Source organism: Camellia sinensis, unplaced genomic scaffold (assembly GCF_055761805.1).
Source record: "Camellia sinensis isolate YWXY unplaced genomic scaffold, ASM5576180v1 Unanchor1, whole genome shotgun sequence".
Classification (NCBI taxonomy): domain Eukaryota; kingdom Viridiplantae; phylum Streptophyta; class Magnoliopsida; order Ericales; family Theaceae; genus Camellia; species Camellia sinensis.
The window spans coordinates 11,726,868-11,740,835 of NW_028128987.1; the positions used below are offsets into that span (position 1 = coordinate 11,726,868).

The 13,968-nt window shown below is 35.0% G+C and overlaps 1 protein-coding gene across 1 annotated transcript in view; it reads left to right on the top strand.

Annotated features, from left to right (window-relative positions):
* Window positions 1–585: 585 nt before the first annotated feature.
* LOC114275410 (uncharacterized) overlaps window positions 586–13,968 on the top strand; it is a 36,693-nt gene continuing 23,310 nt past the window's right edge. Inside the window, exons 1-12 of the mRNA XM_028217474.2 lie at window positions 586–1,038; window positions 1,160–1,200; window positions 1,820–1,912; window positions 4,417–4,491; window positions 5,117–5,166; window positions 6,712–6,801; window positions 8,234–8,290; window positions 9,030–9,099; window positions 9,870–9,971; window positions 10,075–10,127; window positions 11,580–11,730; window positions 11,847–11,931. Coding sequence (XP_028073275.2) covers window positions 621–1,038; window positions 1,160–1,200; window positions 1,820–1,912; window positions 4,417–4,491; window positions 5,117–5,166; window positions 6,712–6,801; window positions 8,234–8,290; window positions 9,030–9,099; window positions 9,870–9,971; window positions 10,075–10,127; window positions 11,580–11,730; window positions 11,847–11,931 — 1,285 coding nt within the window. The 5' untranslated portion in view covers window positions 586–620. The remainder of the gene's footprint in view (window positions 1,039–1,159; window positions 1,201–1,819; window positions 1,913–4,416; window positions 4,492–5,116; window positions 5,167–6,711; window positions 6,802–8,233; window positions 8,291–9,029; window positions 9,100–9,869; window positions 9,972–10,074; window positions 10,128–11,579; window positions 11,731–11,846; window positions 11,932–13,968) is intronic.

Below are 13,968 nucleotides of genomic sequence, written 5' to 3' on the forward strand. Positions count from 1 at the left end.
ATGAGTAAAATTGAAAAAAAAAAAAAAAAATTCATATGAAGAGTATAAAGAAGTGAACTAATAGTATAAGTAGAATCACTTATAAATAAAATCTCTCTTTGTAAATTTTTTTTTTTTGAAAAAAGGGCTGGCTTCCCCTTAGTGTGTGATCGAATTGGAGAGTACTGTTAAGTCCGTAGAGGCCCACCACGGGTCCCGTTTCGATAATCCGAAGCGTTGAATATGTAGAACTCGTCGATTACTATATATTTATCAAAAATTATATTTATCAAATATTGATAGCTATGTGATCAAATCAGTTTTATATAAAAAAATGAACGGTGAAAAAATAAACAATTGATAGAAATCTGATCTGATGGAATATCTATTGATATCCGATCAATATAAATTTTTATAAACATATAATATTAAACGAGTTTTACACATTAAATAATGTAAATTTATCAAAACAAAATCTATTCCCTTCCAATCCGATCACCGAGGGCAGCCAGCCCCCAAAAAACAAATCACCAAAATAATCCAATTCCTAAAACAACCCTAATAGTCCAATTCCGAAAACAACCCTAATGAAAAGAAAAGAAAAGAAAAGAAAAGAAACGAAGAAAACAGATGATACTCGGATGTTATTGCATGTTGGGTGGTTCACAGTGACTGAAAGAAAAGAAGACATACAAGCCATGGCCATGGCCTGTTCAGCATCATCGTCTACTTGTTCAATTTTCAGTCCAGATATGCGAATTCTTAATGTGCCATTATTATCAAAACCTATAAAAAAATTCCATCACATTCATCATCATCATCATCATCACCATCATCATCATCATCACGATGAGCGTACAGTGGGCGGTGTTGGACGCCCATTGCTTCTGTATCGGCGCTTCCAAAAGAATCCATCATCATCATCATCATCACCAACTTCCTTGTCAGTAAAATGCTTCTCACATCGTCAATCTACCCAACAAGAAGAAAAAGATGAAGAATTCCAATTAGAAAGGCTCTTCTCTAACCTCAATCAAGCCACTCTCAAGAGGGAGCCTGGTAACTACTATTCCCCTCTCTCTCTCAACAAGTAAAGTAAATTAATGATCGCTTGAAATTGAAATGTTAATTAATTGCTTCCATTTATGATTTTATTTTATTTTTTTACTTTTGTTTCCAGGAAGCCTTTCCAGTGCAATTCTTCTCGTCTCTGGCACCACTGTAAGTATGCTCTCTCTCTCTCTCTCTCTGGCATTATATATATAGGAAAATGATATACAAACACACTTTCTAAACCCATTTCTAGAGTCAATGATGTGTAAGTGACATGACTGGTTGATTGGTTGATGATTATAGAAGATATGAGAGAGTGTTATCTATAATATCGTAATTGATTGTCATGTCATTGGGTGAAAAATTGGGTCTAATTTTTGGTTTTGAATAGCAATGCCCTATATATATATATATATTGTCTTTACATGGTTTACTCATTCACATTAGAAACCCCCAAAACAAGGTGGATTTCTGGTTGCAATAAAAAAAGAAAAAAAAAAGTGAGTTAGTGCGTGAGGCTCTCACTAAAATATAGAATAAATTGAAATGTTTAAGAGTTGGCCTCTTGCCAAGAATTTGGTGCCAAGAAGGAAAAACTAGGAAATATTTAAGAGGAATTAGTTAGTTTCTGCTAATCATTTGAAATTTTTTGGTGGCCCATGTTTGACAATATTGTATGATATAAATGAAAAGCTCCTCATTTATAATTTTAGCTAAACCCTTGTTCTTATTCTATGAGTGAGCGTCACATGCATGCATTAACATTGGAATTGAATTTTATAAACAGGTTGGTGCAGGGATCCTTGCAATTCCTGCAGTGACACAAGAATCTGGATTTCTAGCCTCTGCGGTCACCTGCATTGTTTGCTGGGTATTTATGGTAATAACCTCAGTGTTCGCCACAACATTCTATTTCATGCAAATTATTTTTCATTTCTTCTTCTTTTTCTCCTCCTCCCTCCCTCCCTCTCTCACAACAACAGATATCTATTCTGTATGCATGATCAGTAGGTGGGCAATAAGCTATAGATCACAAACACTTCTAAGAAGGTGTAGTGTCTGTGTCAAACACGTGTTAGACACCAACACTCTCCTAGACTCCTCCAAGTGTGTCCTACTAGTTTTTTGTTAATTCTTCTAGTATAGAACATGCTTTGGACATTGGGATGATGCACAAGTCCATCTCCTAGGCATGTGTAACACACAACGTAAGTTTAAAGAAAATAACTTGGGAACCAATGATTAAAATCCAAACAATGTGAATTTTTTCATACTAATTCCTCTTGTTTTTATCTTTTTTCATTTTAAGACTTTTATGCCCTAAAATTTCCATTTATTTATGAATAGAGTTGTTCTTTTTCAATATGTGAAATGTGAAAAATGAATGATTTATTACTATTATAATGGAATAAAATATATATGTATGTTGTAACATAACAAATGAAATAATTTTTTTTCATGTATGTGTAAAAGCATATACTTATTTGTTGCCATGCCCCGTCGTCCTGATTTTTAAAAGAACTTTCTTGGTGACGTGACTATATAATGTTGTATCTGTGTTTCATGCTTGTATTGTATCTATGCTTCTTATGCATAAGTCATGTCCTTGGAATTCACAATGCACGGGACATGTTACGATGTCATGATGATGCACCCATTCCAATGGCCATTCCTTTACTCTTGGGATTTTTTTTTTTTTTTTTTTATTAACACGAGATCTATTATTGGCTCTAGATCAATTGGTGCTATATTAAGGCCCAACATTATAATCTTGAAATCATCATTTTATTCCAATTTCATAAGAATAGGTTCCCCTTAGTCATTTTTGTGTAGCCAATTTCGCTCCAGTATTAGAGGCTGTAATCTTTACTTTTTATCTTAGTTTGAGTCCTTGAGCAGTTCTAGTTCGATTCTCATGGAGACTCAATTGAAGCTTGGCACATACTCGTCATACTCTAACGGATGGTTCAAAGATTTCATGAAACTCAGGGCTATCCATGTGTAAAATACATTCATGCATGTGCATGCAATACACACTTGCAACGAGTATTATTTCTGTAATTTTTGTTTGGTTGTCTTTTGACCATAATTGATTTAGTTTTGCAATAGTCTAAATTAATTAATAGTATGTGACCGTAGGATCCTTTGGGTTGGTTTTCACTTAGCTTTTTTGAGCTTAGTTTTCATGCATAAATAGTAGCATTTCCATTTGAATACATTGGCTGTCGTTTGAGCAAGAACGAGGTCCAAAGACATCATTTGTTTGAACACTCTCTTCCGTTTGAATGCATGTTGATTTTTAAGAAAATATGACCTAGTTCACTGAGTGTTTCATCCTTAGTGGTTTAGGTTTTCTTGAGGGCTATATATAGTTGTCCTTTAACCATATGTATGGGTGATTGATAGAGAGAAAACACCTTTGAGATTTCCAAAGTCTCTAAAGTATTTTGACTATGAGGTAAGGACCTTGGAGAGCATTGCACAATCATACTAGATCACACACAATCATTGCTAGGGTTAACAGCATTTGTGGGTCTAGAAGGCTGCCGACTTGATCGTGATTGTGGTTGGCATGTACGGGCTTGGAAGATCATGTTCACGTGGTTGACGTGACTAGTGAAGATCTAAGGTACAAGTGAGTCTTGGAGATTGGCTAACGTGGATAGTAGATTGCTATAGGAACTGCCCTAGGTGTTGAGTATGTAGGATCTATGCGTCTGGATTTTGGTAAGCGTCATACTTCATTTTTATTAGTGGAAACGTCAATGGGTTTTTACGTTCGAGTTTGAAGCATTTTCCCACTATAAATCACATGTCTTCTTTGTATGTTTTATATTGGATAATGTTGGAGATAAGATTATACTGTCAAAGATATTAGAAGATATGGAAGATATCAGAATATTTAGAGATCTCATGATTTGTGTTTTTCATGATGTTTTGTATCTTTGATTTATTTCAATTCCTTAACTGAAGGGATTTCATTGTATCCCCCACTCTATATATATGGTGTATTATGTAAATAAGAGTATCAAGTTGAGTGAATGAAAGATGTAAGCCTATATAGGGCTTTGTGTGTGTGGACGTAGGCCAAGATTGAATGAACCACGTTAAACCTTTGTTTTCTTTCTTTTCTCTTTTCTGTCTTTATTATCTCTCCATATTCAATCTTATTGTCTTATTACAAAATTCAACTGATATCTCTATCATTGAATTCATAAAATTAATTTTGAAACGATTTTCTTCAACCATCAAGTGGTATGATAAACGGTCCTTGAAATAAACAATTTTTATTTCTAAAAATTCTTCTCACATTCATGTGTCTCTCTTCCTCTCTTGGTTTTTGTACATGTTAGTGAATTTGCCACAAATGGTAAAATGATGCAGGTTGTTACAGGGCTGCTTATTGCTGAAGTAAATGTGAAGACAATGTGTGAACTGGGTTCTGGTGGTGTGTCATTGGTAATTTCATTGTTGTTTCCTATCCTGAGCTTACAATTTACACTGCAATACATGTTCAAGATCTTCAAGGGGTAAAAGATTGGTAATTTCATTGTTGTTTCCTATCCTGAGCTTACAATTTACACTGCAATACATGTTCAAGATCTTCAAGGGATAAAAGATATTAACATTTCATAGGTAAAGTTTATAACTTGAATAATTCGTGCAGCCTTTTTTCCTTTCAAAGAGTGATGGACTCATAGTGGAGGATCTTGATATAATTATGGCATGGATGTTCTTCTAGAATAAATGCTTGAATTCGGTTAATTTCAATTGTCATAAAATAAGTTGAGAATTTAAATGATTTTCTGTTCTCCTTGAATTTACAACACTTTGTTCTGCGGAAGATTAGTCTTCATATCTATGGAGATAGAAATGAACTCTGTTGGCGTACACAATTTCCTGGAACTCGCTGTGCATATCCCAAGTGTTGGTGTGATTGCAATTCCGAAACCTTTAAATATAACATATTCTGCCTTTGCAGTTAAGCAAATTTAATATGTTCAATCTTGATTTAAAGGAATCGTACCAAAAGCAAATTACTAAATGCACATTTCTTGTCTTAATTACCTGTGACTTATTTCAGGTATCAATGGCCATGAGAACTCTTGGGACAGCCGGAGTTCAAATTGCATGGTAGGCAGATTTATTTCAGGTATCAATGGCCATTAAAATTGTCCGATGAAAGTATTGGACCATAGTTGTCAAATCGGAATTCGTATCGTGAATCGAAATGGTCTTGTACCAAATCGCGAAGCGAATCGAATTGTAAATCGTAAAGATTCGGTCACTTTTTCTAAATTACTTAAAAACATATATCTACACATTTAGATGTTAAATATATCTTATGAATATAAAATATTTAGACTTAAATCAATGAAAATATTATTTTGAATAATAATCATGTAGTTTAATAGGTAAGAAGTTAACAAAGGTTCCTATGTAAGATCACCATCTTATCTTTTTTCTTTTTTAGATATTTCTTATTAACAATTCTTAATAAAGATAATAACCAAATAGACAAACTAGCAATTTCCAAAGTAACAATAATTAACAACAATATTGATAGTTGGACAATAAGCATACATACTTTTCTAAATAACAGTGAGCAAATAATAAGAAAGAATTATTCAGAATATTTTATTTTAAAGCCTAAAACATTTTAAAAGGCATAACCGACCTCATATATGTAATATTCAATTTAATAAAATAACAATAGATAATTCATAGTGTAACTTTAATCTTAAATTTCTTTAGAAGGTATATTATGATTTTTTAAAAGGAGAAAAAAAAAGAAGAGAAGAAAGGTTAAAAATATGTTGGGTCTGACTGAATTTGATTGGATCCTATTAAAAACTCCATGATCACTCTAAAATAACAGCAAATTATGTATATATGTTGGTTATTTTATTTTGGTATTAAACGCTATTAGAAATTGTATTCTGTCATTTTCACTAAAAAGATGGAGAGAAAAAGAGTCGAAAATATGTTGGACACAATAATTTTAAAAATTACATGAATCATAAAAGGTGAATCAAATCGTGAATTGATTGTAAATCATGCGATTCATTAGAGATCACTTCCAAAATAGATTCGCCCATAGATTCATATCGATTTTGCAAAAATTGCAAATCAAATCATGAATCGAATCGTGAATGGCAAGTTTCTGATAACAGAGTATTGGATACATATCTCACACATGAAAAGTATAGGACAATGCTTATATACTGTATTTAACAATATCATTATATGTATATATTATTGTATTATTGGTATAAAATAAGTAAAATGCCATTTTGACATTATGGCCAAGTTTGGCTAACAAAAAAAAGTGCACTTATTTCATCTTTTATCTTTTTTGGGTCACATCAATCAACATCTTCTCTCTACTTTTTCTACACATAATACAAAAAAAGTCAAAAAGTACACTTATTTAGTCTTCTCAAACTTGGCCTATATGTTACATATAAAACTATTTATCTCACATAATAGATTAAAAAATTGTAAATTTGAACCTTTTTTATCAAGTTTGTGTGCCCTTAAATTTGAGATTTTTTGGGTCTAACCTCTAGATATGCACCCGCACCAGACGCCCGTTCCTGAGTCCATGTAACATAGATGAGTATGTATTAGTTGAATACGGACTTGTCGTCTGACAAAAGTTCAGTTCCTTTGTTGCAGCTGGTCGTATATCTTCATACATTACGCCCTTCTTGTTGCTTATGTGGATCGTTCTTCAGATATTTTGACAAATTTCCTTGGCATTCCGCTGTATGAATTACAATCTTAACTTCTGATTACAACTCTGTGACATAGTCTATGCTTGTTGATGCTTTCACCATATATTGTTCTGGAAACTAGTCTTGCCATATATTCTATACAGTCGTCATTTTTTTGATTGCACAATCTGTTTTTAAGATGATAAATCCTGTAAAGGAATGAAAGGTCACATTTTAATGAACTGACAATTTTCATTCAGTTGAAAATGAATTTCCAATACAATGTCATTATTATGCTTTGGTGTCATTTCTCTTTGTTGCCAACATCATGGTGATTTTCTTGTCATCAAATGATACGCAACACTTGCAGCTGTCCTTGCAACATATGAGATCAGTTGTGTTATTAGATTTCATTATTATCTAAATTCATAATTATTATTTCATTTACATGTATATCACTAAAATGCGATAAGTTAAGGGAGAACTACAAAAAACCCATGTTTCAGAATTTTATTTCATATGCATGGTTTTGAGCCCAGTATTCCAACATCCAGATCATGCATCTATAGTTTTCTGCAAATGTATTTTACTTCTGAATCGATAAAATCAATTTTTATTGAGGAACTTGGATTTGTACCTGGACTTAATGTTCTGGTTCCAGCTGTCTAGTTCCCATTATCTCGATCAGATTAAACTCATATTTTAGAATAATAAAAAATATACTCCCTCCGTCCTAAAATATTAGTCTCTTATTCCATTTTTCATTTTCCCAAAATATTAGCCCCTTTTCAAATATCAAGTACAAAAATAATATAAATTTCTTATTTTGCCCTTCTTTTAAATTCATTAACAACAAAAAAGTACAATTATGACATTGATATTCCCTAAAAAATGTACTATCAAAGGGTAATTTTGGAAAATTAATTTTTTAAAGTGTAATAATTGTACTACCAAAAAAAGTTAGATTCCCCAAAAGAGACCATTATTTGGGATAGAGGGAGTAATTTGCAATTTGAACCTCAGTCTGGCTTCACCACAATGACAATCATAATTCGTTTTCAACGTTTGGTGAAGAATCTGCTTTTCATAATGTCATTCCTCTTGTGGAATTGCTGTTTCAGACATATATTGATGTGGACCAATCTTGGTGTTAATGCTCTATATAGGAAATCTTATCTTCTACTTGGTTTTAGTTTCTAGAAACTTTCTTTTAAACTAGGATAGAATAATATTCTCAATTGCATGCCCATGGGCTCCTGAATGTAAAGCAACAAGGCACAAACAGTATATTTTCCTGCGAAAGTGAAGAAAGGTTTAAATTTTGATAGGTTGACCACATTGTTGATAGTTCTTATGTAACTATAAGCGAACTTTTAATTGCTGATTTTAAACAATCTAGATAGACACAATTGGAGAATGATATCTTCCATGACAGAGTACTTGTATATAGTTAAAGGTGTTGACTGGAAGCATTATTATTACAGATGGGAAAGTGCGACATTGTTTTCATTGCTTTTTGGAGGCATTTGCTTCTTCGGAAGGTTGGTATTTCTTCTTCTTTGTTTTTGTTTTTGATTTTGTTTTTGTTTTTGTTCTTTTCTTTTCTTTCTTTTTGGTGGTGGCGGTGGTGGTTTATTCCTTGCTCTACTATGAGACTGCATGTATGTCTCTTCGTCAAGGTTGCTACACCAAACAAGTATAATTTGACTTGTTATATCAACAAGATGGACTTTTGTTGCTACTTTGGGAATAAATCATAGAATAATTGCCTCATAACTGGAGTTGTCCTCAGCAGCATGAAGATTAAGCCATTTGTTGGATTTTGTTGTGTATGGGCAAGATGATTACCGTATTGAATGGATTTTCATTCATGTTCTTGTTTGAGCTTGGTTGCATCTGTGTGCACTTCATGCGTGGATGTTTTGTCTCATTTGATTATTCTCCATTGCATTTAACGGACCGATAATATTCCCAGTTATCACTTTCTAATTTTACTATAGTGCAAATGTGTTATTTTCATATTAGGAGTTCTATAGGCTTTGGAGCAGAGATTTGGTAATGCACTGAAGAAAATAATAAGATAGAGAGAGATGGGCTCTTATGTCCTAAATGAAAATAGAGATGGACTAACCTAAAAAAGATAAAAGGACAATAGGAGATTTAGTAGTTCCTTTTTGCTTTTTCTTCTTTCATTACTTATTTTGATTACCTTTATAAATAGATGCCTTTTATATCTTTGGAAAGAAATTTTCAGTGATTCCAAATTTATACTTTATGCAGCCAGCGGTTTATTGGAGCAATAAATGGTGTTCTCGTATTTGGAATCATCACTTCTTTCACAGCTCTAGTGGTAATTCTCCTTCTCGAACTATATAGCTATTAATATTGTGTTCCTAGCATAAAACTGCAAAATACTTTTACTTATTATGACGAGAGTTTCATTTGTATTGAAACAGAAGTTATTAATTCCTTAAATGTGAAGGACAAAAATCCATACAATGTGACTCTCTCTCTCTCTCTCTCTCTCTCTCTCTCTCTCTCATGAGATGTCAATATTTAAGAGGTTTCCATGTAGGAGCACATAATAGTGACATTATGTGGCCTGGATGCAAAAATTTACAAAAATTTAAAGCTTTGTATAATTGAAATCTATGACATAACTTTTGACAATAATGGAAAAATAGAATATTTGTTCTGACCTATGGGTGGGATGCTCCAAAGTTGAAGGTTATGTTTGACAGAAAGTGGGCCCAAAAATAGAGAGTAGGGAATACAAAAAATAATGAAGAGAGAGATTCTCAGTAATGCTTTTATTCAGATGGTGATTCTGTTGTAGTTTACTTACTGAATACTGTCTCAGTTAAACTTATCCTTGTTACTTTGTATGGACACAATTCAGATAAACAAATGTGAAACAAAGGGAAAACCATCATTCTTAATGCATTGTTACCCTTGTATTAATTCCATAAGTACTTATCTGAATTTCTCGTAAAATTTATTTACTAATGAGATTATTCAAAATTTATTTGTCCTGGTGGCTCCTTTATGTTTTTTGTCCGTATATATATATGTATATATATTACGTTATGCGGATTTATTTATTTATTTATTTCCTACTAGGTAGTTGCAAGTAGTGACTTGCATTGGGATGCTCTTCTGAAAGCCAACTTTGGAGCTGTTCCTGCGAGTATACCCATAATAGCACTTTCTTTTGTTTATCAAGTAATAGCTGCATCCAAATCCTTCAGTAATTCAACATTTTAAGCCATTTCAGCATTTTTGAACTGTTGGTTTATCCAATAATTTCAAACCTGATTTGTTTCAGAACGTAGTGCCTGTCATTTGTACGAATCTTGAAGGAAATCTGTCAAAAGTGAGGTGAAATTTTTTGTCATTCATGCTTCTGCTTGAAACTAAAGTGAACATGTTGTACATATAGAGGTGCTGATTTCTGATAATTTAGTTTAATCATAATTCAATGTTTGAAATGAATGGCCATTCTCATCATGCTCAAGTTATATGTGAATGACAAAAAATTAGTTCAAAAAATAGAAAGAAGTTACTTGTACTACTTGATTTAAATCTTTGAGGAATGGATGTGTTGCTATATAAAAAGAACCACAAGTGTTGATTGCTCTCTAGACATAGGCAGTATAATAATAATGCATTAAAAATGTATTCTCAATGGGGTCATTATATGTTGTAATCCAAGCATTAGCCAAATTTGTTATGGCAATGTGACTCATCTCATCTTACCAATATTCCATTGGTGGAATTTGAGCCAGTATCTCTCTTTAGCTCTTGACATGCAGAACTTTTCAGTTGACTAGAAAAATTGAACAGGCAATTATGCTATGAAGCTAATCAAGAGAAGCTAAAAGATTAGAAGAGATCTCTTTCCAACTATACATTAAATAATTTAGCATGATAACAGATGCCTAATGATTGAGCTAGGACTGGAGCATGTCTAAAATAGAATGGATTAAACCAGAAAAGTAAGGGGAGAGCTTGAAGTCGATCCTTTCTTGATATGTCCACATGAGTACTTTGCTCATCTTGCAATATTGTGTTAAAGAAAAGATGGGAGGTGGAGTGGAGGATGCTTCACATAGATATTGAATTATAAATTTTAGATGATATCTGCAAGTAGATTTAGTTTTCTGGGTTATATTACCAAACACATTGTTCTTTAATGTTTCATAGACTTAAGCGCATCACTCTGTTACCATCATTTTGCGACTGATACTGCTGTCCTCTATTTTCTGTGTGTGTCCACTTCTGTTTTCTCGTGGAAGGTAACTCTGGCTGTGTCTTGAATTTCATTCCTTTCATGTAGCTGGTGTTTTAGTTATGTTTTTGTCTACTTCCCTCTCCACCTGCAAGATGGGAACACGCGAGGGAGGGTGTTAGCTTATTTACATTGTTGGACTCATTCTGAATAGTTTAAGATTTTTGGACAATTGGTTATCTAGCAAAATGTAACCAATCCATAGTCCATTGGTAAAGTTTGTAGCATCTTGCAGACAGGTGTCAAAGACTAAACTGTTCAGTGCAAGCCACAATTAAAGCCTGAATTGACACATTTACATATTATCATTAAAAAATGGTACAAATATCTCTTAACACCATGAGTTTTACATTTGGTTTTTGAGAATTAAATCCATAGGAGGCTGTTATGATTTATGAAATTTTACTTTCCCTCTGTTGTTTGCCAAAACCGATTTGCTGTTTGTGCTCATGGCGCTAGGTACAATGTTTTGTTATAACTAAAATTTGTCAAATGCTTGTTTGGAATTTGATGGTGGACATCATCAATATGTCAATCCGCAGGACTGCAATTGTCCTAGGCACTGCTATCCCCCTTGCTCTGTTTGTTGTCTGGAATGCTGTTATTCTCGGATCAATCACAAGTTTTGAAATAGGCTCTGATAAGATTATTGACCCCTTACAACAATTGCAATCTGCCAACCGAGTTGTTGGGGTAAGTAATTCCATGTACAAGAATCGGAATTTTGGGTGGACAAGTTGACCGATGGTAAATGGAACATTCATCTGAATATTATATCACTTATTTGTGATAATTATGATGTTCTGCAGCCAATAGTTGATGTGTTCTCACTTCTTGCAATTGCGACTTCCTATATTGGGTTTGTTTTGGGCCTTGCCGACTTCCTTGCTGACTGTGAGTGTGTTTCTCTCTTGATTTTCAAAACGGATGGTTTCTTGTCCATTTTATTATTATGACTGTTGTTGCTGTTGTTATTTTGATATGGAAAATGCTAAAATACAGAATTTTCATACAAAAAAAACATACAGAATTGTATGGGGGAGAAATATTCATTGTCTTCCGTATGCCTTACTACCAAGCTCGCCTTGCTCTGAATGGACTCCGATTCATTGCGAATAGAACAGAGGTGAGCTACCTAGCGGGTGGTTTGCCGAAAAACCCCCTGCGACGGTCAAGTTAGTTTAGTTGAGGAAGAGTATAGAGCGCTAGAGAGAGAGAATTGTTAAAGTTTGTTTACCCTTCTTTGGTAGTTGATGTGCGCTTTATCTATGCTGGCCATGCAACCCCAGATTGTGCGTGCACTACTTCTGTCGTCCTTCTTTGGACGGGTGACTATACTGCCTTCTCTTTTCCTTATACGTGTACTCGCTAATATCGCCAAACAACATTAGCCAAACTGTCAAACGGTATTGACATGTCCCTGGAGTGGATTTCCCTCCTTTCTCCATTGGACCATGTGGAACGCCACAACCGAGCAATCACTTGTGTCATACTCAGAGCGCTAGCTTAGGCCAACCCTGTGTCGAGCTGAATTAGGCCGATTTTCTAGCTGACTTTTGGCTTGGTCAGCCTCGCAAGGGCATTTTGTTTCTTGGGCGGTCAACCAACTTCGCCGCTCTTCGATCATCAGCTCAGCTACAGATCGCGGCCTAAACCCCGCCCAGCTTGGCCCACCGTAAGAACGCATGTCCAGCCCTAGTTCGATTCCACATCGGCTTGGCCTATGCCTGCGGCCCAAGCCCAAACTAGTTCGGCACGATGTCGAGGCCCATGGGCTTAGCTCGGCCCAACATCTTGGCCTGTGTTGATTTAGCTCGGCTCAACATCTTGGTCTCTGTCGATTTAGCTCAGCCCAACATCATGGCCCGCGTTAGTTTAGCTCGGCCTAGTTGTTCAGTACAAATCCCCCTCTAAATTGCCCCTTAATTCCTTTTGCTTCGGCATGCCTGGGATTACTCTACAAACCGAGCTAAACCCCTAGGTTGGTTCTCGGAACTTGCACCTACCGCTTGGCTAATCCATTAGTCTATCGTAGTGACGACTCGTCACATCCATGCCACGTGGGGCCTCCTTAGTGGTTCTGTGCAGCTCTCCAGCCGTCAGCATAATCTTCGAAAATTCAAAAAGTTGGTGTCTCTTTGTCTTTGTCTATATATAGATGATACATGTGTCTTAGCCCCTTCACTGTTCATCTTCTTCAGAGTGAAACCCTAGCAAATAAAGCCCAAACCATCACTACAACGACTATCCGACGAGGATCTCAACTGTTTCTTCACATCGGCCGTCTCATCAGCTAGTGCAAGAGCAGCCTCATTGATCGGATTTCAATCTAACGCCATAATTCGTGAGTTTTCCGAATCTCTCTACATTTTCTCTTTGATGTTCTTCGTGTTCTTCGTATTCCCCATATGCTGCATTGTTAATTGCCTCTTTATATGCTGCCACGACATTAATCTATACTGAAATTCGCGTAAATGGGGCCTGGGCCCGAGTTAAGCTTCAAAACGACCCCAAATCCGTCATCACTTAACACGTTGCTTGACTCTTTGAGATGAACACCCAAAAACCTAGGCTAAACCAGGTGAAAACCTAGGCTAAACCAGGTGAAAACCCAAGTAATTGATCCAAAATCAAAACCAAACCGAGCAAACTTCCTGTTTGTAGTCTTTCTGAGAAAGTGAATCGGGCTAAGGCCCAACCACTTCCTAACTGATCTACGGCTGGGGAACCGAGATGAAATCCAAGCTTACTACGCGGACCGAACCAAAACCGAGCTTAATTTCGTGGTTGTGCTAAGGCTGTGGTCTCAGTGATCACTCTAAGACCAAGCTAAGGTTGAGGTCCAGCCCAAAAACTAAGGCAACATCTTTGCTCCTTGTTCTGAGACCGAACTGAAACCTAAACGACAGCCTAAGCTCAATAATCGAGCTA